Raw genomic sequence first — 26,662 nt, 5'->3', positions numbered from 1 at the left:
GAAGGTCTTGGACAGTTTGGAAAAAATAAGGTAGCATTTTCAAGGCCTTGAAATTTTGGGTAAATCGAGCAGAGTACCCTGAGGTCTTTAAAAGTCTTTGAAAATTGAGACAAACCCAAACATTTTAGTTTCTGTTAAGAGAACAATTTATTCTGTATTAAATCTGATGTATAAGTTACATATTTCTGAGGGGCCCCGAGTGGCTGAGTGTTCTAAAGCGCTCTCTGTTACGGATCACTGCCATCTCACCTCTGTCTGCGTGGGTTTGAGTCCAGGATCGGCCAGTGTGGGTATGTGAGAAAGCTTGCCAGTAGCTTCTCGTGTGTCGGTGGTTCTTCTCGGGGTTTTCCCGGGTTCTTCCTCCACCATTAATACTGGCTACCATGCATAACCTATCGTGTGCTGAAAAATGGCGTTACACCCCACAGCAACAACAACAACAACTACATATTTCTGAAATAATGAATGTTAACCTATCATCCAGATCATTATAAAGTAATTTTAGGAAATTAACTATAGTTTGAATTTCATCATTTAACAATATTGTAGAATTTTGCATTCATTGGTTTCTCATGTAACATGTATACAAAATGTTAGCAAAAATAGGCCCTGGAAATCTATGTTTGTGGTCTTTGAAAGTTTGGGAAAAGTCTTTGAATTTATCATTCAGAATTCTGTATGAACCCTGTGTAATCATGTTGACTAGTACTAGAATGTCATTAGTAGAACCAATCTTATTATGCAATTTTCTCTTGGACTTCTGTGGACTAATACCAAAATGTGGACTTGTCTTTAACAGAGCCAGTCTTATTATGCAAGTCTCTCTTGCACTGATGTGAACTAATACCAAAAATGTCATTAATAGAACCAGTATTATTATGTCAGTCTCTCTTGCACTGATGTGAACTAATACCAAAAATGTCATTAATAGAACCAGTATTATTATGCCAGTCTCTCTTGCACTGATGTGAACTAATACCAAAAATGTCATTAATAGAACCAGTATTATTATGCCAGTCTCTCTTGCACTGATGTGAACTAATACCAAAAATGTCATTAATAGAACCAGTATTATTATGCCAGTCTCTCTTGCACTCATTTGGACTAATTCCAAAATGTCTTTAATAGAACCAGTCCTATTATACCATTCAGATCGCAGGTTTGAAATCTGGCCAAGTTATACCAAAGACTTATACAAATGGTGCTAGCAACTGCCTTGCTTGGTGCTTAGCATTGAGAAGTTAGTGTTAGGGCTGGTCAGCCAGGTGTCAGGATAATGTGACTGGGTGGAACATGATGCTACATGTCTGTGGCATGATGCCCCAATGCCAGATACCACTATAAACTGTAAACAATAGACATTGTAGTGATATTACTAAAATTGTTAAAGCTATGTGAAAAATCTAAATCACACACACATGCACACACATTTATTATGTCACTCACACTTTCACTCATATGGACTAAGAGATAAATGTGGACTGGAGATGGCAAATTGAAAAATATGACATTGTGTGTTATTATGAAATAATAACCAGTATCTGCTCTTGAAAATTTAAATTGATCGATGATGAGAAGATGATATTTGATGAATATTTCTTATCTTCTATTTGAATTTTCACTGCTAGAGTCTTGTATGATTTTCATAATAGTCAATAATAATACTGAACTATCTTTTAGTCCATATAAAGAAATGAAGAAAAAATGTTTTCCTTATGTCTTATAATTTTAATACTACTTTAATCAGACAAGGAATTTTGAATTATTATTTTACTGTCCTTTATGTTATTTTTAATCATTATTACATCTTATTAATAGAAAGTGTGTGCCTTATGAAACAAGTTTGTGCATTACAGGGAGACCAGGGAGTACGATATTTCATTGTCGACTGCCGGCCTGCTGAGCAATACAACCGTGGACATCTGCCTACAGCTTTTCATCTTGATGCAAACTTGGTAAGAAACAAATGTTCATGATTCAGTCAAAACTTGAAGAAAAAAAGGGCTAGAATTGAACTGATCTTATGCCTATGACTAAGTCTTGAACATGTCATCATTGTTACCTGTCTGTAGTTTAATATTTTTTTAAAAGTAGGCCTTAAATTCTTCATACAACAAATAATGATCATTGTCACTTTATGTTACAGATGCTGCAAAACCTAGAAGAGTTTAACACAGCTGTTCAGGCTCTCTTTGCAGCTCAACAACAAGCAATCCTGGCAGGTAATCTCACGTTCAGTATACAATAATGATTGTACTCATAAGTCGAGTCCAAATGAAAACAACATAGACTCTGATATATTGTCATGTAATGTGCAGTCACATCAGTGTCTGTATTGTTTGTTGTATTGATTAATCCTTTAAATTAAATACTGTTAACCTGCTGTGTTCATTTTATACTATTATTTCTCATGATTATACTTATGTGAAGTTATTTACACATGATCTAATTCAGGATACAAAATATACTTTGAAATACACTGTTATTGGGATAGCTTATTGTTTGTGAAAACATTATGTTTTTGAAGCATCACTCACTTCAGAAGAAAGCCATAAATGAACACTGTTTCAGTTAGTTCATATGTTTTCCAGGCTAGTTTTTCCAAGTTAAATATGGCATGATAGCTTATGCAGCATATTGATTATATTTAGTCAGAATACATGCTGCCACTTTGATGGTGATCTTAATACCATGAATAACTACTTACAAGTCAAATACAACTGCTAACAGCATTGACCCAGATCTGTCATCATATAATATGCTGGCAGATCTGTATATGTGCAGTTTGTTAGTGGTAATCAGAATAAACAACATAGGCCCAGATCTTCCAGGTAATTATATGACAGTAGAGCAGGGCCTGTTTAGGATGCAATTGTACTAAAGTTATAAGTGAATATATACAGTATTTTTCAATTTATTTTGAATTATAAACTGTAATGTAGATAAACTTAATGATTTTGTGTGCTCTCTGATACAAAATCAGCATATATTCTTTGACATGGAGTATAAGAAAGGATACTGCACCTCTTATGATACTCAATGTGGATTTAACATTATTCAGCCATCTCAGTATGGCAATACTGTAATGAACATTCTAGGTAAATGGATAATATATAGATCCTAGTCACAAGATATGAAACTGACATTTTGGCAGGGAAATGTGCCTAGTATATTTGAGTACTTACCCCAGATGTGTGTTTACACCTCTGCCTAGCATACTTGAGTACTGCACCAAGATGTGTGTTTACACCTTTGCCTAGCATACTTGAGTACTGCACCAAGGTGTGTGTTTACACCTCTGCCTAGCATACTTGAGTACTGCACCCAGATGTGTGTTTACATCTCTGCCTAACATACTTGACTACTGCAGCCAGATGTGCGTTTACACCAGTGCCTAGTATACTTGACTACTGCACCCAAAAGTATGTTTACACAAATGGAAGCATTGTTGTTTTTGTGTAAGTTTTTATATCTTGTACATTTATTGAAAAACATTACAAATGTTATACATGTGCTACATTTTTACAAATATGACAGAAGTTACAGAAAAGAATTAACATTATGATGACAACTTGAAAGCACAGAGTAAGAAGAAAAAGAAATGGAACTGTTTCATCTACAGTTTATTTTATTGCCAGCACTTAAATAACTTTGGTCTACCAAGCCCAACACATTTAAAAAAACTAGGGCTTGGTTTTTGAAGAGATGGGACTTTTCAGTCTATGAAACCGCTGTAATATAATAATGATATTAATATGAACTTTACAAATTGTTTTACTAAACTGATATTACTTAAGAAGGAAGTAAACCCTTTGCAAAATAGAAGATTATCATTTAATGGATAAATATTTTCTAGTTTATGTGGAAATGCATGACATCTCATTTTTTTAGCAAGGAAAAGAAACTTGTGTAAATGTATTGTTCAGATCTGTAAGTAAAGTGACAATAAATGGATGTACTTTTACATCGTCTAAAAATAACCAGCATCCTGCCTGAACAATTGCAGTATATTTAGCTTGGACAGAAAAACACGCAAGCTAGTTGAAACAATGTTCATTTCAGAGTCAGCTTTCTTCTGGAGTGAGTGCACTTTTTAGATGTGATATCTACATGGGTAGGCATCTATCCCAAGAACAGGTAATAAATAGTACCTATACAAAATTACATCACTGTTTTGTGCTTAAATTGCTACATGTTCTTTTTATATGAGGTCATTAACTGTTTGATGATTTCATTTTCTTTTGCTTTCTGTATGCTTCATCAGCTGAACTGCTGTGCTGGTACAGGTATTGGATGCTGTGGCAATGCTTATTTGTCATTATAAATTTGACTTAATCATTCCATTTGTAAAAGTCATATTCTTTAATAATTTACAATTCTTGAAAACCTTGATACTTTGTCTGGGTGATGAAATGAAGCCGCTTGTTGCCATGGTGGATTTGCTTAATAGTTGGGACACAGCACAAGCTTGTAAAACATTGTAGATGTTGTTTTACATATCTTTATGGCATGTTACGTACACTCTTTTATTTTATTTTATTTTGCTTTGCTTCAAGTCACATTAACATGTCCTGGGTAAAACACTGGATGTGTCATACACCTAAAATGGTTTGCTTGGATCTGCTTCCCAGACTTTTTTCAACAAGAATGGTGACATTGATGCTAGGGTTTTGTAGCATAGCTTATAACGTCTTTTGAAGGATTATGGTTTTGTAGCCACATAAATAAGAGTATCTTCACCAAAGACTCTAAGACTAGTTTACTTTACTTTACCAATGACTCTAAGACTAGTTTACTTTACCAATGACTCTAAGACTAGTTTACTTTACCAATGACTCTAAGACTAGTTTACTTTGCCAATGACTCTAAGACTAGTTTACTTTACTTTACCAATGACTCTAAAACTAGTTTACTTTACTTTACAAATGACTCTAAGACTAGTTTACTTTACTTTACCAATCACTCTAAGACTAGTTTACTTTACTTTACAAATGACTCTAAGACTAGTTTACTTTACTTTACCAATCACTCTAAGACTAGTTTACTTTACTTTACAAATGACTCTAAGACTAGTTTACTTTACTTTACCAATCACTCTAAGACTAGTTTACTTTACTTTACCAATCACTTGAAGACCAGTATACTTTACTTTACCAATGACTCTAAGACTAGTTTACTTTACTTTACCAATCACTCGAAGACTAGTATACTTTACTTTACAAATGACTCTAAGACTAGTTTACTTTACCAATCACTCTAAGGCTAGTTTACTTTACTTTACCAATGACTCTAAGACTAGTTTACTTTACTTCACCAATGACTCTAAGACTAGTTTACTTTACCAATGACTCTAAGACTAGTTTATTTTACTTCACCAATGACTCTAAGACTAGTTTACTTTACTTTACCAATGACTAAGACTAGTTTACTTTACTTTACCAATCACTCTAAGACTAGTTTATTTTGCTTCACCAAGCAGTCAGTTGATGTGGTACATGAAAAACGTATTTAGTATAGGGATGAGTCATATTAAAGTAGATAAAATGGAATGCTTGAAATATTTTATTGTTTACTTATATTGTCCCTCACTTTTCAGTTATTTTAAGACTGTACATGAACAGCCCTTATTGTTGATATCTGATGTTAGATATTACCATTAGTTAACAAAGAAAAGTATTTTTTGAATGAATTGTTAGGTTACCAACCCATATTTTACCATTTTTAAATTGCATTTTACCTTTTACACCATTAGTTATTCACCAGTAACAGTTGCACTGAAAGAAAACCTGGACATTCTTAAATATAAATCTATGATTTACATGCAAATGGTTTATGTGGCAACTGCATGCTAATTAATTTGTATGAAAGTGTTTTAAATGATGCGATCCATTCAAGCCGATTCCATTTAAATCTACTGTGGTGAGATGGGTTTCCCGTAATTTAAGAGAATTACAGTTATACAAGGTTAAAAAACATTGTTTGGATCCTAATTCCTACAGACAAAAATAAATGTGTTCCTACTCCCCCATGTGATTTAAATAGAATACCCCATACATATTTGATTGATGTTGACAAGGAATTATTCATATGCAACAACAACTTAGCTGGCACATTCTTTAAAATAAAGAGAGTACTATTGATGAAATTTTGTCAGTATATGGTTGTTATTTACAGAGAGTATTCTTGATGACTCATAATCATAAATTTGTTATTAATAGTGAGTACTGATGATGACTCATCAATGCAAGTTGTCATTTACAGAGTATTCTTTATGAATCCTTATCAGCATAAAGTTGTCCTTTGCAAGAATACTCTTGATGACTTTTTAAAAGTGAATAGTTGTCATTTGAATAGTACTCATAATCACTCCTTGTTGGAATAAGGTTTTCCGTTTACAAAAAGTAGTCTGAATGATTCCTTGTCAGCACAAGGTTGATTTTGTTGTGGAAGCTTGAGCACCCACAAGAAACTCCCATCTTAAAAAGACAAAACAAAGCCTTGCATTTACAAAATTACTAAATGGACCTCAAACCAGAGAATGCACATTGATATCAGACAACATATAAACACTGTAAGCCATGCACTTATTCTTTATCTTCATGTACATTATAGGTTCATTAGCTGGTGGAGAGCACCTGTGTTTTATTGGCAGTGGTAGAGAGGAAGAAGATCAATATGTACACATGGTAGTAGCAAATTTTCTCCAAAAACACCACCAGTATGTCAGCTTTGCCATGGGAGGATACAGAGGTAGATTTATGCTTAGCTTATGCATTATATTTTATATTGATGTAACATGAATTTCTCTTGACTGTGCCATTTGAGAATCATTTCTGTATTTATTTATTAGATGGTCAATTATACTTCATTAAATATGCCTCAGTGTCTACTGTTGTCTGAAACTTTAAAAAATGAATAGAAAGGAAAGAAAAAGAAAACACTGTGGTATCTCTAATGAGGAAATCTCTAGCAAAAATTATAGGAATAAACTTATGGCATGCTACTGCCACCTGATGAGACTGATGAAGGGGTTGAAACAGTTTTTTTTAATGAATATATCTAACGAACATTAGATGTAGTAAATCAGAATTTAAAGATCTCTGATGTACATATACATTGTATCAAATTCTGTTCCTCTACCGTTTTCAGGTTACACAAGACACATACATACATTTAATTTCATTGTCCTTAAGTTCGACCTCACTCTTTCCCCATACATTATCTTTCCATTAATATCTTTTATAAGAGACAGTCATTATACTGAATCAAAATAATTATTTGCAGATTATTTCCTGATCACATCCCATCCTCTGTTGACAGTGTATATTTTGATTTTATCATTGACTCTTAAAAGAACAGTTGTAAGGTTTCCTGGAAATGGAGATTTAGTTAACTTGTCTATGGAGTAAAGTCATTTGCATCATATCCCTCAAATTCTTATTTATAGTTGTCACACTCTCAAAATGTTTCTGTAACGTCCTCATCTGTCATTGTTTCTGGCTTAGCCATGCAGTAGTTCTTGTTTTTGATTTGATCCTGACTTTTCTGGTGGAATTGCTTAACACTGTTCTGACACAATATAATGCTCTGTGCCATCCATTTTATTCAAGATGCAGCACTTTTTAAAAACAGTAATGATGATACTTGGTTTCAGCTTGGTTCAATACTCCACTATCTGATGGCACATGTCAATCAACTCATGCTTTCTCATTCTTGCAGTCAGCATAAATGTATGTTGATTGCCAGCATATCGCACTTTCTGATCTTTGTCTTCATGGGACTTCTTGATGAAATCTCACCGCTGTCCATGTTTGTGCAAGCCTCGGTTTTGGCCAATGTGGTTATGTGAGAAAGTTTGCCAGTAGCTTTCCATGAGTAGGTGATTCATCCTTAGGTTTTCATGGGTTCTTCCTTCACCAAATATGCTGGCCAACCTGTATAGCCTAGCATGTGTTGAAAAATGGCATTAAGCTCAAAACAACGATGACGTCTTGATGGTGATACATAGGAGTTGAAGCATTGATATCATACTAGAAAGGATTATGCCCAGAGTTATCTGCCCAGAGCAGCTTCTTGACTTTGTTAGATTTATGGCAGATGCTGTATAAATCTTTAGATCCAGTGTTGTTTAAACTTATTTGATTTGCATGATGCATCTGAAATATATTTAAGTGTTGAAGCTAGAATTTACCCTGACATTGCATAGTAATTGGAGCTTCATGGGATGTTGGTTACCTTTGAAAACACCAAGTTGAGGTTACAAAGCACTGTTTACTGTTCAGAAAATAAAGTGTAAAATATTGTTATTTAAGATGAGAAGTGAAACAAAAACAAAATTTGTTATCCAAGAGAAAGTAAATAAATTGCAAATTTGTTGCATTTCTCATGGAATTCTGGAAATGCGGAATGTAAAAAATAAAATCAGGTGCCTTGAAAAAAACCATGGAACTTCTCAAAACCTTGCAAAGTTTTGGAAAAGGTATGGAAATGTTGACAAAGGAGTTAAAAAATTGATAATTACCAATTTCATAGAGCGCTGAGCACTGATTATAAAACTTCTTTTGAACACAACACAGTTACAATTGATAAATGGTTTCATTTCAGAGTTATTGTGGTTATTGAGTTTTGTGAAATGGTTCTGGAATAGTTTTGGAAAAGTCATGGAATTTGGTTTTCTAAAGTCTGCAGGAATCATTACATAGCAAAGAGAACAAGTTAGCAGACTCCAATGTATTTAAGTCAGGTTACAGAACCAGAACAAAATACAAAGCATTGTGAAATGATTTTAGTCACATAACCAATCAAGCTACACAAGTTAGTAAGTATTATTTATTTGTTAACTGAAGATAGTAAACTGTAATTACAAATCAACAAATTTTGTATTTCACAAGAGTGAATGATAGTACCATCAGATTGACCTGGAAAAATTTGATTTATTTTGTTCTGCTGTAAAATGGGCATCCCCTCCTAAAAATGGGTGTAAAAGAGGCATGTTATACATAACAAACTGCCATAAATTTATTTTTTCTCTTAATGGTATTGATGCATACAATCTTGCCAAACAATAAAATTGTAGAGGAAAAAACATACATACAACAAAGCATCATGTTTTTTTTTATATAGTCCATATCATATCAGATCATACATTCGATAGATCAGACTGTATGAGTAACTTTAGAATAATGATGTAACATCTATCTTCGATAAATATACTTGTCAGAAATACACTCAATAGTTTTAAATGTAACATACTCCAGTTGTAAATTTAGCTGGGAAATAAAATTGAAAATAGTCAGTGTTTCCCTTCACCCTCATTTGTGCTTCAAGGACCCCCAAATTTTTAATTTGACCCCTAGTTTTGATGCCAAAGTATGTTTTTTACTCGGGTCTGACCCCCTATTCTGACACCAAGGGGATTTTTGACTCTCAGTCTTTCACTTCTAGGGGATACATTGATAGTGAAATATGAAGAGATTATTGTGGTACAAGAGTACTATGTCTCAGATGCAATTATTACTAGATCAGCATGTACATTGTGACAGCATAAGGAATAATAAAGACAGTTATGAAAAAACTGTGCTGAAACTCTGCCTGGTATAATTTTGAGATAGTGACCTAGGCATCCGTAAACAGATTAATTATCCCCAGCTGTTTACTGCCATTGTAGTGTAGCCTGGTTAGATACTCCATTTTAATAGTTAGATTCACACACCATAGACTGTATGTGTGTGATTTTAGCTCCATGGATCATAAAGCAAAAGAGTTCACAAAATGGCCTGTTGTCCATTGTCTTCTGTCTGTCATTTCATCCTGCTGTCTATTAACAGAAGTATGTTATTGCAATTTATTATAAACTACCTTGCAGATTGCCAATATTTCTATGGGACCACTTAAAAATCATCTTATTGGTACTCCTCCTGAATATATGGTAATATCAGCACAGGGTTTTCACTAAACATCTTACGATGTCTGGTTTGCCCAGAATGAAAATGGTGCCAATCTGGAATTCAGATAATGGTCATCGTGGCAGCCACGTTGAAAATCTTGTTATTGCTACTCATCCTAAATGGATGGTCATATCAGAATGTAATTTTCCTGCAAAGACTTCATGTGATATCAAGTTTGACCTAAAATGGTGCTGATCTAGCATCCAGTATGACCAAAATGGCAGACATCTTGAAAATCTTGTTATCGAACATCCTTCACAATGGAAAGTCATATCAACTTGGGATTTTTGCCAGGAGACTTTCTATGATATTTAGCTGATGCTGAATTAAAATGGTGTAAACTGACCTTGACCTTTTGTTGCCTTTTTGTTAATCTAGTTATTGACATGGTATTTTCACCAGAAGACTTTTTGTGATCTTTACTGGTCTTAAATGAAAATGGTGGTGATCATGGATAACACAGCTGCCATCCTTAAAATGTTATACATAGAGTGTACATGAAAAGACAGCTGATGATGTGCAGTTGGTCCTAAATAAAAATGGTTCTAATCTTGCATCCAATATGCCTGCCATAGTAAATACTTTGAAACTTTTGCAATTGCTTAGAATAATGAGAGATGGTTCAACACTTTCCAGTTAAAAAGAGAAAATTGTCTTTTATTGAATTCCTGGAAAATTTTTAGGCCAGCAGAATGTCAGTCCCTTTGAAGGATTCTTGTTTAACCTGTCAGTAAAGGCCAGGTGAGCTTATGTTTTGGCCCAGTGTCCAGAGTTTGTTATCTGTAAACATTGGCTACTTGTGCCCCAAATGTACTGAACCAGTTTAAACCAACTTGAATCCTTGCATGAAGAAGTTTCATGCTGGTACAAATGATGATGATCCATCATCAAATACGGACACCATTATTAAAAATAGAAAAACCATTAAACAACTTTTCAAATACAGCTCAGCATGACTTGACTAAGTTTGTACAGTATTCTGGCATTAGTGCTTCCAGATTCATACAAATGATGCTGATCTGCCTGTCATTAGATTTGGCTATTGTTATGTATATTTGATTTAATTTAATTGTTTGTTAGTTTTAATTTTTTTAATATTCCATTACATGCTATTGTAATTTAATTTTATTTACTGGATTTGATATTTCCCAGAAATTCAGTTCAGTTTTTCGCAAACCTAATATTTGAACTTTGTATCTGAAAGCTGACCTATCACTCTGGTGGCCTAGTGGCTAGAGCATCTGTCTCGAAAGTGGGAGGTCATGGGGTTCGATCCCTGATGAAGTCATACCAAAGGCTTACAAAAATGGTACTAACAGCTGCCTCACTTGGTGCTCAGCATTAAGAGGTTAGTGTTAGGACTGGTCGGCCTGGTGTCAGAATAATGTGACTGGGTGGGACATCATGCTACATGTCTGTGGCATGATGCCCCAATGCTAGACATCACTTTAAACTTCCACACTGCAGACATCGTAGCGATATGACTGAAAAACTGTTAAAGCTACGTTAAAAATCCAAATTACGCACACACAAAAGCTGACCTAGTTCCTGTCCTTATTTTTTAAATTCGTTCTTGGTGTGGGATTTATAGAGTGAAATCGAGGCTGTACTGGGAGTACGTTACTTTAGATGTGTATGTAGCCTCTACATTGTTATTTCGAAGTTCTTGTTTTACCGGAATTGTGATGTTTTGAGAAATAATTTCATTTGGGCTTTTAAAACACTTAAGACATCAAGGTGTTTTTTGCTGTTGTGACCAGTTGGAGTTAAATTTCTTATTTTTCTTCAAATTACTTGGATTCTAAGAGATTAATTCTTTTCCCTGGAAATTTTTAAGTGCTCATACAGAATTCTTGGACCAAGACATTTATTGAAATTTCGTTCGGAATTCAAACACTGGAATATTATTGTTTGTGGATCAACAAAGAATTGTTGACATGTCAATACTACACTGGCTACAGCATACATCATTGTCCTCCATTTTGGATTTTCGCCGGGAATCAAGCTCAGATTCATTAGAACATTTTATTACTAGGACATCTAATTTTTAATTTTTGAATTATTCTTGGATTATTTTTGGATTTGAATCGTGCAACCATAAGTTCTTTTTCTCATTTTTATCTTGTTTTTCTATGGCAATAAATTAGTTGTTAAATTTTACAAAGCTTGTTGTCTTCACTTTTTCCTTGTTACTGTTTATGAGAGCCTAAACATGTAACACTATCATGTTCAAATATTACAAAACCTTAAAATTATTTCTCAAAGACTACTGAACAGAAATTTATCAAATTTTGCATCCATGTATGAAAGGCTTTTAAATTATTATAAAGAAAGCTTGATCAACCATCAAACATGGCCACTAAAATTAAATATTAAAAAAAACAAAGTTTTTAATGACTTTTCATAAACCACTTGACATAGCATATCTAAAGAGCATTAGAATTGTTTAAAAAAAATGTGCTAGTTTACTATCAAATATGGCTGCTTTTACTAAAAATATACAAGTTTTAAAATTAGTTTTGCTTGCAAAGTACATACGAGAATTTGACAAAATTGACAGAAAACAATATGCATAAAAGACTTTTTTCATTTTATGCAGATTATCCCAATTTACCATCAATTATAGTTGTTGTTACTGAAAATGGTAAGATATTTCAATAACAGCTCATGAACTGCTTGATTGAAATTGACTAAATTGCATAGGAAGCATACTACACTGAAGGCATTTCAGATTAATACTAATGAGGCTGATCCATCATCAAACAAGACTGTGTTAAAAAATTTGAAGAAAAAACCCTAAAACCTTTATTGAACATTTTTTTAACAAAAGAAAACATCAACAGAATTGAACCAAGTTTGACAAAAAGCATGTGACTTTATTGCTTTTATATATTGGACAAACAATGCTGATGTTCCAATAAGCATGGATGAAGATATCAAGAATTGAGAATCCTTGAAACCTTTAGTTTCATAGCCTATGCAGTTTATGGTACTGGACTGGAGAATTTTTCACATGAAGTATCCAAATGACTGAAATTTCTTAGCCATCTGCTTTTGCATTCAACTGTTAGGCAGATGTCAAGTGAGCAATCTCAGACCCACTGGCCACTTATTTCCTTTGGCAGATCAGGTATTTTTTCTTAAAAAATTGTAGGAATATGTTCAGGAAGGAATCATAAGTTCATATAGAGTGCTTCTCATTTGTTTCTCTTCTCTCACTTCTATTTTTTGTGATCAATGTGACTGTAATAAACCTGGAAACAGTGTGATTGGTATGTGTTGTCAGTTTATTAGTAGAAACAACATTAAGTCATCAGTTAAAATGTGGCGTTGATGAAGTGGCTTTTATTGACATATCAGATTGCTAAATTAAAGAATAATTAAGCACAGAGGTAATGATAAGTTAGATTTAGGTGTTTTATGAGTACAAATCAAGCTATGGAACTCGAATTTTACTATTTGCATTCATTAGATGTTTACATGTACTAAGTTCTACAAGGGAAGCAACTCCTACTTAACTGTTTTGTTTAAATGCAGGTTGTGTGTATAAACTTGATTTATATAAAGCATTTGCAGCTTACTCGAATGCATGAGTAGGATATGCAGTTTTTAAAGCCATATGCTGTGACATAAATTACTCCAGGGCACAAGTAGGATATGAAGTTTTTAAAGCCATATGCTGTGACGTAAATTACTCCAGGGCACGAGTAGGATATGCAGTTTTTAAAGCCATATGCTGTGACGTAAATTACTCCAGGGCACGAGTAGAATATGCAATTTTTAAAGCCATATGCTGTGACATAAATTACTCCAGGGCATGAGTAGGATATGCAGTTTTTAAAGCCATATGCTGCGATGTAAATTACTCCAATGCATGACTAGGATATGCAATTTTTAAAGCCATATGCTGTGATGTAAATTACTCCAGGGCACGAATAGGATATGCAGATTTTAAAGCCATATGATGACGACGTAAATCACTCCAATGCACGAGTAGTATATGCAATTTTTAAAGCCATATGCTGTGATGTAAATTACTCCAGGGCATGAGTAGGATATGCAGTTTTTAAAGCCATATGCTGTGACATAAATTACTCCAGGGCACGAGTCAGATATGCAGTTTTTAAAGCCATATGTTGTGACCTAAATTACTCCAGGGCACGAGTAGGATATGCAGTTTTTAAAGCCACATGCTGTGATGTAAATTACTCCAGGGCACATGTAGGATATGCAATTTTTAAAGCCACATGCTGTGTTGTAAATGAGCAGATAAAACCAGTTTGTGGGCTGGAGCTGGCCTGTGGGCCATAGTTTGCACATGCCTGAATTATATTAAAACATAAACTTTTAATTAATTTCAGTTGATTTAATCTTTATATTTTACATAACTAAATATTACAGTATGTTAGAATTATATTCATATAAACATGTATATGTTATAAATCTTATAATACATTCTTATATAATAGCAGCTGCAAATCCTGCACTACTAATGTCTCTCCTCCCTACCTTCATTCTCCCCTGACTTTGAACCATAATTTTGAGTCTTATGTTGTTAACCTGTGCTCTTGCTTCTGGACCCCATCTTTTGTGTTTTATTGAGAAATATGTATCTTGCAGATTTTTTATTCTGCGTGTAATCCAAATGTATACATACTGGATTTCAGAGACACTTGTACTAAGCAATCACTCATTTTAAACATCCAGCATTAGAAGTTCCATTAATCAAGTTAATGAAGAGTAAACCTTTATTAGGTAACCACCTGTCTTCAGGGGACACTTTGATCACTTTTCAGAGGTGATTGCTAAGACATGGCTAGCTGTATTGCGATGTAAGATGTAAGAGTTATTTCAAGGTCATTATGAATGTGTCAGAAATTTTTTCTTCACTATATTCCTTATAAATAATTACCCTACAGGTATACACTTTCATGCGTCGGTTCTCTCAGCATTTTATTTTTATGTCTTAAGATAATTTAGACCATTTGTTGCTAAAAGTAATCTATGATTTGATATTACTTCATTGCTCCTGTGCATGTGCAGCCAACTGCAAGAGTTGCACATGGCTTTACCAAGCATATCCAATGCAGCTAGCTGCTGCAGAATGGCATCACTCTAGTATTTTTCTACACTCACTGCATTCATTTCGCATCTCCATGATTGAGCTTTACATATTGTAAAGTATGTGCCTAGTCTATAAAATGTCTTTAAAATATTTTCAAAACTTGTTGGTTGATTTTTTTGTGTCAATGTGCATGCATCCCCCTTTTAATACATTAATTACTATGGGCATAATAGCTTCACTCTATGCAATTTTGCTGTTATCATACTTTTGATTCATGCATACCCAACGTTAAGTGGGGTACACTGGTACTTTTTATAATTGCAACTAAAATTTGTTACATTTAAGGAAAGTGTTATTTGTTCTGGATAGGCAACTAATAATCCACAAAATTGATGCTTGGATTCTTGATAAGGAAGCTTATATGATGGCATCTTTAACTAGGTTTATTGCATGTTATGTATGTACTGTGTTATCTAGAGTCACAAAGCTTGGTGAGTGGATGCAGCTTGACTACAGAGTTAGGTCATTATGACTATATTTTGTGCTTCACCAAGTTGTGTTAAATTTTGTGTTTTATATAGTTTTTCCCGATACTGTTTAGCCTTCATCATGAAATTGATCATAGTATGCATCGTTGTTGGTATCTTTGTCAGTGTTTTGTGTTAACTTTAAACAGTGTTGTGTGCATACTTTTCTACACTGAACTATGGACTTTGATGTGAGAACGCAGCTTGATAAGTACTACATCTTATTTCAAAAAGAGGACAGTGTGACTTAAATTTCATGCTTAAATATCATTTTTGAAATTTTGTGCTTAAATTTCATTTATTTTGGTGCTGCTTATGTCAAGTAATGCAACTTGATAATTAGATGCATCTCTGCTATGTGAAAGAAAAAAATACTTGCATTTCCTATTTAAAAAAATAAAGATAATTGGGTTGTTAACAGAGTTTTAGTATCATGGGTGCATTTCAGGGTAATTGATGCCAACTATAAACTTTTTATTTATCATAACCTCATGATTTATTTTACTTATCACAGGTATTAATCATATAAAAATTTTAAGTGATGTCTCAATGCATATTTTTAAAATTTTTTTTACACTCAGTTAAAATAGAATATTAACTCATGTTGGCTTTCATTTTGATTCTGCGTAATTTATTTACACAAATTATAACTCATTTATTACAAAGAAATATCACATACTTAATGTTATGTTCCGATTTTTTTGCTTAGACAGTGTTTTGGACTTGTGTAATTTTCTGCCTGTTGTTTATTTTGTATCATAATGTAAGATCAGTTTTGAAACATTTGTGGAAAAATTACAACTGCTTAATTCTAAAACAAGATTTGTATCAGCTGTGATTCAAGGACTAAGCTGGAACTCCTCAGTGAAGTACCCAAACATCTTGCAACAGGAATGTTAATAATTTTAATGATTCATTTATTGACTAGGAATGACTTCAATCCTGAAAAATTAAGCTTGAATCTGATCTCTCTTCCCATCATTCCATTCTTGTAGTTCAATTTCATATGGGTTCAATATAATAATTCGTTTGTTATGCCAGGTCCAAAACATTTCAGTTGTTTTTAAACAAACCTGTAAATGTACAAGGAGTACACACACAGATGTCTTCACAGGGCCCCAAGTGGCCCACTGGTCTAAAGCTCTCACAGTTATGGATCATTGCCATGGTGATGTGAGAAAGCATGCCAATTGCTTCTTGTGGGTCGGTGGTTCTTTCTGGGGTTCTTCCAGGTTCTTCTTCTGCCATTGATACTGGCTGCCATGTATAGCCTATCTTGTGCTGAAAAATGGCATTATACCCTACAACAAGAAAAACAGCAGACATCTTGCACCTAAGTGGTCACAGATTAGGACCATATTGGTCAGTGGTATTCTGTATAGGTGGTTAACCATAACTTTACAATTATTGTTTAAAGGATTAGATCAGACATGTATTTGATTGTGTTTGGAAACCTTTAACAAAATACACTTTACTTTAGTGGCAGTTTATTAATTATTTTTTAATTGTTAGCAATTACCATAATGTAATCTAAGAACTGCCAGCAGGGAACACAGCTGTTTTTTTCCTGGCCTTGGTACTGCATACTTACAATGTGACTTACATTTTATACTGTATCAAGATAGATTGGTTCTGTTTAGCTCTCGACATATATCAACAGTTTAAAAGGGGCAGCAGTATACTGACCTGGAATTATTGTACAAGTGAGGGTCAGTGTATTTGATTCCGTTCTCTGGGGTTACATTTCTCTGATATGTCAGTTTTAGTGAAATCGGACTATACTACAGATGCCCCTTCTGCAGCATCTATGTGAAAATGTAAGATGTAAATTATTTCTCAGCTTTAGTTTTGATTTCAATGTATTTCAGCATTGAAACAGGTCCTCCAAGAGAGTCCGGATGAAGCTCTGTTAGAACAAGGTCTGAGGGAGTGTATACTGTCCAGTCCTGAACCAGGCAATACTAGTGACATTGAACATGGTGAGGACTTTGCTCCACATTCACAGGTAGGACTTTTAATAGATGTTTTAAAAAAAATTTAATTGGAAAATTACTGGTATATTTTTAATAACTTAAGATATGTAAATCTGTACATTTTGATAAATTGATCTACCATCACAACTATAATTCAGTGATATAATTTTAGTGACTTAATGTTGTGTAAACTATTTTTCGCAAAAATATTTGATGAAAAAGGTATGTATGTAGGTAGTATGTATGATGTACATACATGTGTATGTACGTACTTGTGTATGTATTTATAGTGGCAATCCTGGCAATATAGCGCAAAGCAAACTAAGTAGCAAGATTGGTCAAGGCATAATCCTTGCCAAAATCCTCAAGAACACAAACCCAATCCGTCCAAAAGTAAATATGCACCAGGAGACAAAAAATAAAGATGTGGCAAAAATCTACCAACAGAGGCATGCAAAGATAAATGAACATAAAACAAAGATTAAGCAATAAAAAAACAAATATAATGGAATGCAAAAGAAAGATAAAGGAATACAAAACAAAGATAAACACAAAACATATAATGGAATACAAAACAAATATAATGGAATACATTACAGATAATGGAATACAAAACAAAGATAATGGAATACAAAACAAAGAAATATAAAACAAAGATAAAGGAATACAAAACAAAGAGAATGGAACACACAAAAAAAGACAAAGTGAATACAAAAAAAATTTATAGAGACTTTTTGGGATGGATACTGCATGGTTTGGTTGATTAAATTTGTTTTTGAATGAACAAAAGCAGATGTTTCATGGACTGCCACATACCACCTGCTTTATAATGCATTAACTTTTTTGATACAAAGTTTTGGATTTAGGCTAGCGATAGCTGCCAGACAGGTCATAAAAATGTTGGCTCCCTACAAATAACGTGCATGTGACAAGGCATAAACATATCTTCTTTAGCTGCTAATAAGAATGGCAAAAAATATACTTAGTTTTACATCCTGAATTCCCTCAAAATGTACTTTCTTAGTTCTGCAAATCTGAATTACATGAGCCATGTCGTGGGTTCTAAAGCTTGATTACACATCCTTACTGCACTCAAAATGAAATGAATATTATATTCCATGGCGTCTTTTTGATAATTACAACTGAAAGACTTAATATTTTTCCTACATTATGATTCCAAACATTCATTGACAGAACAGAAACACACTTGCGGATGGCAACACACTGCTCCTCATTGCAGAAATCAGATGTACTTACATGTAGAATTGACACAGATAAATCCAGTCTGTAATCATGAAATTTAGTAGAATTTACAAAAATACCAACATCTGTTCATTCCAGACCAAATGGAAAAGTTGTTGCAGTGCGCATTCATTCACAATATGACTCTAAATTTAAATTTTAAGTAGACCAAATGACCATTATCTTTCGAAAGTTCTGTCTAGCACGAGAGCAATTTCAAATTTATCTGGGTGGAGTTATGTGTGCATTAATAATGTTGTTTTTGTGTACTGATGAATCTGCTTTTGTATTTAGTTTGGAATACAGCATAAATTCAGTTACTTTGTTTCTTGTAGTGTACTTTTGTTTATGTAATTAAGTTTATTTAATTAAGCCTTAGGTAGAATAAAAAATTGAGCATATAATAACAAGGTTACTGTATTTGTATGGGAAAATGTGAACTTGTATTGTCGGATGGATATACTTCACTCCCAAGGTCATGCAATATACCCATCCGAAAAACTCGTTCATATTTTCCCATACAAATGCAGTAACCTATAAATACAAAAAAAAGATAAAAAATACAAAACAAAGATAAAGTGAATACAAAACATAAATGCATACAAAAAATATAAAGGCATACGGAACAAAGAGAAAGGAACTCAAAAGTGGTGAGACATAACAAATAACCTGCTTTTTTATACCTCTGTACATTTTTTCCAAACAATCTTTTAATGAAAAAGTACCATAGTCAAACCACAGAATGTGTGAACATATAACTGTTTTCTTTCCTCACACACACACACACACACACACTAATGACATATTTCAAATGACTATCTTACAAGACCTTTTTTTTGACAGAAGGGCTAGCAAGTTTTACTGTGACATTTCTTTTATGGGTCCAATATTGAGCAGTCTTGCTAGGCTAAAGTTTTTTGATGAGCATGCATTTAGTTAATGGGTCTAAATTTTCTAATGGTAGCCATCATTAAGAATTTCTGTTAATAGTTTGGTGAAAGTAAGAGATATTTTGGTGGTATATCATAGTATGCATTACAGGCATGACTTTATATTCGGCAGAATTATATATGACATTATATCTTGAGGAAGATTTAACGGAATATTGTAAAATGAGAAATGGAAAGTGTTAAACAGTCTAAAAGCATTTTGAGATACACAGTTCCAATGCATTTTGTGGTGCTGTGAATTGTAAAATATATAAATTTTCATGTTAAAGTTCATGACATACAGGTGTATGTGATATTGTACTCTACCAGCTAATGACCTAAAACTACTTCTCACGTATATATCTAAATCTAGATCAAGTTTATAATGGTTTTTATATATATATATATATATATATATATATATATATATATATATATATATATATATATATATATATATATTAAAAATTAAAAATAACATGGCATTTAAAGTGTTTGTATAAAGCAATTGATATACCAATACTATTGGTATATCAAATTGTGATCTGTCTATGGCGCAATAATACAAATATATAAACATTCTTTCAACTGCTGGCCTATAGATCAGTGACGAATTTCTACTAATTCATTAATCATAAATGACATACGAAAATAACGATAAAAAAGTTTCAATATTGCCTGTTTTCCAAATGAAATTAAAATGGTATACAATTTCATCAGAATCCTTTCTTTTTTCCATTCCTCTCTCACCTCTCATGTGTAAGGGACAAAAACATATGGTGCGGGACAAAAACATTAGAACTGAACTTGTACCAAGTAACCTACAGTAATCAGGTTTGTCGTAACGGTATGTTTACGCTTTCCTTGGGATCTGTCTACAGTGTTCATAATATCAATAATACATAGTTGCAATTGCCAGTTGACACTAGGTCTGTATGTTAAATTTGTCTCTTACGAGGCATACATACTGTAGCGTATTTAATGCTTTTGTTGTCTTTGTTTCTTTAACCTAATATAATGTTCTAAAACTCAATTATTAATTATTAAATATAAAAATGTCCAAATGGTCGCCCCATCCCCCCCCCAGATTATTGTAGCTAGAGAGGTGCAAAAATTCATGAAAATACGAGCGTTGGGTTTTTCTCTTGTGTCATATGACGATGTCTCTGGACTTATGAATGATGGTAAAGTTTAGTCAAACTGTCCAATGGGGGGTGGAGGAGAGAGGCAGAGAGAGAATTTTATAATCTTTAGATATGTTGGTTAAAGCAGAATAATGACTTAGATGACTGTCAGTATATTAAAATATTTTAATTACTTCTTGTTGGTTAATCATTTCACTTAGTTTCTATTCCACGCTAATTTCCATACGCCAGTATGTGAATGCCTGACAGTTCAGGTTCAGTGTACAAAAAGCTAACCATGTTTGTAGTGCACTACTTTCTTCAAAAAAGACATATTTCATGTTTAAATCTTATATTGATTTAATAAATCTGAATGAAAATAGAAACTCAGAAAGAAAACAATCAACTTATCAATTTGCAAATGTGATTGTGAACAAGAAAAATCATAGAACTACATGTTCTAGTGGACACACTCACAGGGATGTGAGAAGTTCATTCACTTGATCAGTACACACTTACCCAGAGCATATTGTAACTCCATTCAGAGTGCAAATATGTGTATTTGTATGTGATATAAATAAAATATATGAATAATATATTTGCTGTATCAATGATATACCACTAACTGTATATATTTTTCATTAAATGGAAGCATGGCAAAGCCTCAGTTCCTTTTAATGAAAAATTTATACATCTCATGGTATATCATTGATAAAGCGTGCAATCTATATATATATATATATATATATATATATATATATATATATATATATATATATATATGTAGTTGAATACATTTAACAATTTTCCACAGAAAATCCATGGAGATGATATAGGACAGGTAGTAAAGTGTCTTCATATTCAAACACTTTTAGTTGTTCAACTTACTTGTTTCTTTGTTTTTTTATGTTATTACTTGTATGTATTTTGTATTTGAAAACTTCATTTATTTTATTGGAAAAATGTCATAATAACATCATCATGACACATAATCCCAAGACTATGACAATTAACAAATGCAGGTAGTTTTCAATGGATAAATTATATCATCATTGAGGTAACATGTTCTGCAGTGAACATAAAATTTTACACTCTGACAACCATAAACCTTACATACTTCTCTCATACTTCACCATAGCAATGATTTTCTGTTCATTCTTGTATCTTGTTGTTTGCATCAGTATATCTTGTTATAAATTATTATTCCATTTAGCTAATAATCAGGCCAGTCCAATCAGAATGTAAGACTGATTGAGTTTGAGAGTAATCATCAGGATTCATGGCTTGTTAAAATGGGGCTGAATTACCATGTGTAGCTTGAAGTTGTATATTTTTGCATCTGTTCAGTATACAGTATATTCCGGTTAACTGGGCCATCTTTTAATTGGGGCAGCTATTTTTTTTGGACAAATCTTAAAGGACAAAATACATGTATACCTTTTTAATTTCTCTACATAATTGGGGCAGCCACTTAATTGGGCCAAAGTGATAGAATCCAGATGTGTCCCAATTAACCAGAATCCGCAGTATTAGAAACTGAAGAGAGAACACACACTTGTGATGTTTTGTCAAGCTGACAGTGGATTGAATTGCTGTGATCTTCATTGTCAACATTTTACATCATCATGTCAACATTTTGTGTTGTTACAGTCTTTAATTGCATATATATCATAAACAAGTTGATTGACTGATGGATATTTATATTTTGACATGAATTATTATGAAGCTAAGACAATTCATTCTGCAACATGCTTGTTCACACTAGTTACCATGGGGTCCAGGTGTCTGTCAGAAATTTTTTCTTTTATTATACTGTTTTCATTTGCCTATATTACTCAACTCCTTGATAGATTCTCATCATTCTTGGCATGTTGGCAAGACAGTTTATTGTGCGCCACACGCATTTGTTTCTTTGACCATGGGGGTCAAGTTCACAGCCACATAAAATTGGCGTTAAACTTTGCTACGTTTACTAAACCTCTTAATGTATTCGTACTTGATTGAATCATTACAACAAATGAATCATTCAGCTTTGCAGATACATCATTGAGATAAAATTGAAGTGCATTAGTGGATAGAAAGTTACATGGATAAACAAATGAATGAGCTAGTAAACTATAAGACAACATGAAATATTATAATGAATTATTATATATTTAAAATCAATGATAGTTTGTTCATACATGTAATTTGGAGTTTAATAGACGGTTTGCTACACAGGTAAACTGGAGTGACTAAATATTTATTTCGTGGTGCAATTTGATGTTTAATTCTTGTTTAATCATTATGCACAAATACTGCACTAACTGTCAAAATTTAGTCATAACCAGATTTTGGTACTTTCCAACAAAACTTTACAGAGTTATGACCCCTGTTTCTGAATTAAAACTGCCACTCAGTTGCATCACACAGTTGTCATTATTGGTTATTGTTACTGCGAGACATTGTCTCAAAAATCAGCATGGAGAAACATAAAAGAATGAAATAATTAAAGTCTTAATATAAGACATTATTTACTAGCATGGTTGTTTTTCATTTTTCAGAACCTGCAGAAAGATTCTCTCTTTGGGAAGTTATCAAATGTTATGAAGAGTAAATCAGCAGAAGTAAAAGAAAAGTTAACAAATTATATCAAAAATGAAAGTACACCTGTAGAACGCCATGTCAGCAACACTGATCCTGTAGGCAAGAGATATCGCAATATGGCATCAGTGTTCACCATAGGAGATGATGAAGAAGGTAAAACATATAAAGCTCATTTTAATGGCCTGCATTGACTGTATAGACTCATAAATAAGCCAAATTAGAAAATAATAAAAGCCTGTAAGAAGAGATGTTGGCTTGTCTGTGGGACGAGGTCTAAACTTGAAAATGTTTAAGTTTTCTTGTTGACTACTGGCATATTTGTTAATACAGATTATCAGAGATGAGATCACATGCCTAACCTAAAGCTCGAGGACCTCCATTACTCAGGATTAATGCCACAAATATAAAATAAGATTCTTGACCTTTTCCGTGCCAAAAAATAAAAATGTCCAGACTTAACAGTAACTCCCAAACAACTCCAAATCTCTATATTAAAACTTCTTCCAAATGCAGAAGAGCAGTGACATTACGGCTTTCTGACTAAGAAGTTGTAATAATGAAAATTTAAGACCTTTTCAAAACTTTTTGTAAATTTTTCCTGTTAATAACAAAAATTTTCAAAATGGCTGGACTAATGGGTCAGCTAGTGCATATGTCTTGCACCTTTTAAAGTTTTACCTATTCAGTTTGAGGGGTCAGCATATATATATATATAAACTGGCTTATATGTGAGTATATACGGTACATAAATTATTCATTGTTATAGAAATTGTTCTTAGGCACATATATATTCCAGGTCTTAGAGGAGGGCATTACAGGCCAGTCAGACAAAAATAAATTGACCACTGAATAGATGCTTGATAATAATACAGATATACAGGTTACATTGTCTTTGTAAGCAGTTAATTGTACCAATAAACACTCAGTAATTATCCATAACATGTTTTTGTCTTGTAAGTACAGTTGTAAGACATTGGTATGAAATTTTTTTGTGGTGAAAGCATTAGCAATGTTAAAATTGTTTTGACTTATTTGCAAAACGAGTAACAGTAGGGGTACATGGTAGCTTAGTCACATGAAATATACTGCATTCTACAGACCTATTGTTAGGCATCTTCGCCAGCCAACGTTCCGATATGATAAACCTATCAATACTTTGTCATATTGAACAGATATTTTAGTGCTTTGTCCTAGCAACATCTATTGGATTTCATGAGTTTCCTCCCTTCATATGTAATGCCAACTAACCAATAGCATGTAAAAGCAGTGCATTGTACATCAGCTGGAAATGGTGGATGCAGGTGACATGAAAAGGATACTTTTTAAGTTTTACATTATGACTTAGTACCAAACTGAAGCCATTATAGGTGTATTTGAGTGAAATGTATTTGTACCAACATGGACTGGCAGTGGAAAATTGCTTATATATTAGTCCATTCAAGTTGTGTGCTCCCCTTGTCTTGATCATATAGTAACAGTGTTCAAATTTGAGCAACTTAAATTTGATTGTAGATGGTGGCTTGTCTACCCATCCAATGAAATTCACACACCCAAAGCACAGATATATGTGCTCAATACACCAAGGTGTAGATAGGGTTATCATATGGCTAGCAAAGATGTGCTTGTTAGGAAAACCTTGCTTTTTATCCCTGAAGTTAGTCTGGTCACTTTTTATTATACTCCTCTGCAAATATAGTTTGCGAATCATACTGTGGTCAATTGGTACATCTGCCTTCACACTTTTCTACTGAGCTCTCTGAAATATCTTCATGAATCTTGTTATGCTTTTGTGTCCTGTAAAACATAGTCCCCATTTTTATTGCCAGTTGTGTCCATCCATCTGTCCATTACACTGTTCTGCAGTTAGTATCTCTGGAATCATTTGAGGCATCTCTATGAAACTTTGCTTTCATTTGAATTATGACAAGTTTGTGTCCAATACAAGATTTTGGCTTTGTCAGGCTAGTACTTTTAGAGTTATCTCCCCAAGTGTGAAAATTGTATTTACGCTTACAGATCTCATTAACTGTTAGAGGTATCATCATGAAATTTGGTATTCTGCTGTATGGTATGTTGTTGTATGAGAAATAGACTGTGTGGTTTGCAAAGGAATGGGCATTGTCTGATCAGCAATGTAAGAACTATCACTATTTTTGCCTAGCCCATGTTAGTGGAAAAGCAAGACATAGCTTTCATGTTTCTGATGGTGACTGTAAGCAACAGTTTATTATGATTTTGATTTAAGTTTTGCATTTGCATGTGTTTCCTAAACCTCTTGATTAATTCTCATCACAGTTTCATTGAATCGTTGTGAATCTAAGACTCACTCTGCAGCATACCTGCTTGCCCCTCTGACTTTAGGGCCAAGGTTCAGTCATAGAAATATTGCATTACGGTTTTTTAATTTGCTTATATATCATAAACCTCTTGATGGATTTTGTTCACACTTGGGATGAATCATTATGAAGCTTTGTACTTCTAGAGTTATCTTCATTTATTCTTTATTCATTTTCTGCAATGTATTTGCAAGTCTAAGGGTCAAGGTCACTGTGCTTTGAGAGGGAAATAGTTTTGGCTTTGTAACTAGTTCTTTAGTTCTAGACCACATACCTTGACCAGAGTTTGTAGAGGGCTTGCATATCAGGTATGGAAAAGGTCTACTGATTTTGAAGTCAAAGGTCAAGGCCATTGTGAAGTAAATCAAACTGGGTTTTGCAGAAAAAACCTTTGTTTTATTATAAGTTCTTTCTTGGCCATACTTTGTGGATGGCTTGCACTTAGGATAATAAAGAAACATCCGTATTCTTGAATCTAAAGATAATAGGTAATGGTTGTTTTAAATCTGGTTTCTGTACATTAAGGTTAGCTCAAGATCACATTCCATAACCAGAGGTTAAGGTCATTGAGTTTTATTTCTGATTGATTTTGCAGATACACTGAAACCCAGGAAACTTGTGTGCCTATCCATGTCATTCAAATTGACAAGGAATATGGATTTAGTTAGATTAACAGATGTTCATTGTATTCTGTTATTTAAAAAAAAATTAATCTTGTTCCATATTTTTATTTCCCAGAGTGTACTGTGGCCTCATATATAATGGTGGTATGGTAATGGACCCCACTAAATTGACTAAATTTAGTTCTGTCATTGATACTGAAATTCTTTCAGTTTACATCTTTTAATAACATCAGAGGATAAAGCAGTTTCATATAATTAGATTCTTCATGTACTGTGTTTAAAAAATATATAAATAACATACTCCATTACA

The 26,662-nt window shown here is 33.3% G+C and overlaps 1 protein-coding gene across 2 annotated transcripts in view; it reads left to right on the top strand.

Annotated features, from left to right (window-relative positions):
• The window catches only part of LOC149793752 (TBC1 domain family member 23-like), an 81,651-nt gene that overhangs the window by 40,730 nt on the left and 14,259 nt on the right, over positions 1-26,662 (top strand). For both annotated transcript variants that reach the window (XM_089967729.1, XM_089967728.1), the window contains exons 10-14: positions 1,857-1,955; positions 2,147-2,222; positions 6,613-6,750; positions 17,408-17,544; positions 23,351-23,546. In XM_089967729.1, coding sequence (XP_089823855.1) covers positions 1,857-1,955; positions 2,147-2,222; positions 6,613-6,750; positions 17,408-17,544; positions 23,351-23,546 — 646 coding nt within the window. The remainder of the gene's footprint in view (positions 1-1,856; positions 1,956-2,146; positions 2,223-6,612; positions 6,751-17,407; positions 17,545-23,350; positions 23,547-26,662) is intronic.

Source organism: Sinohyriopsis cumingii, chromosome 8, assembly GCF_028554795.1.
Source record: "Sinohyriopsis cumingii isolate HCF-2022 chromosome 8, ASM2855479v2, whole genome shotgun sequence".
Classification (NCBI taxonomy): domain Eukaryota; kingdom Metazoa; phylum Mollusca; class Bivalvia; order Unionida; family Unionidae; genus Sinohyriopsis; species Sinohyriopsis cumingii.
The sequence above is the reverse complement of the archived record's forward strand: the minus strand, read 5'-3'. Positions and strand labels throughout refer to the sequence as shown.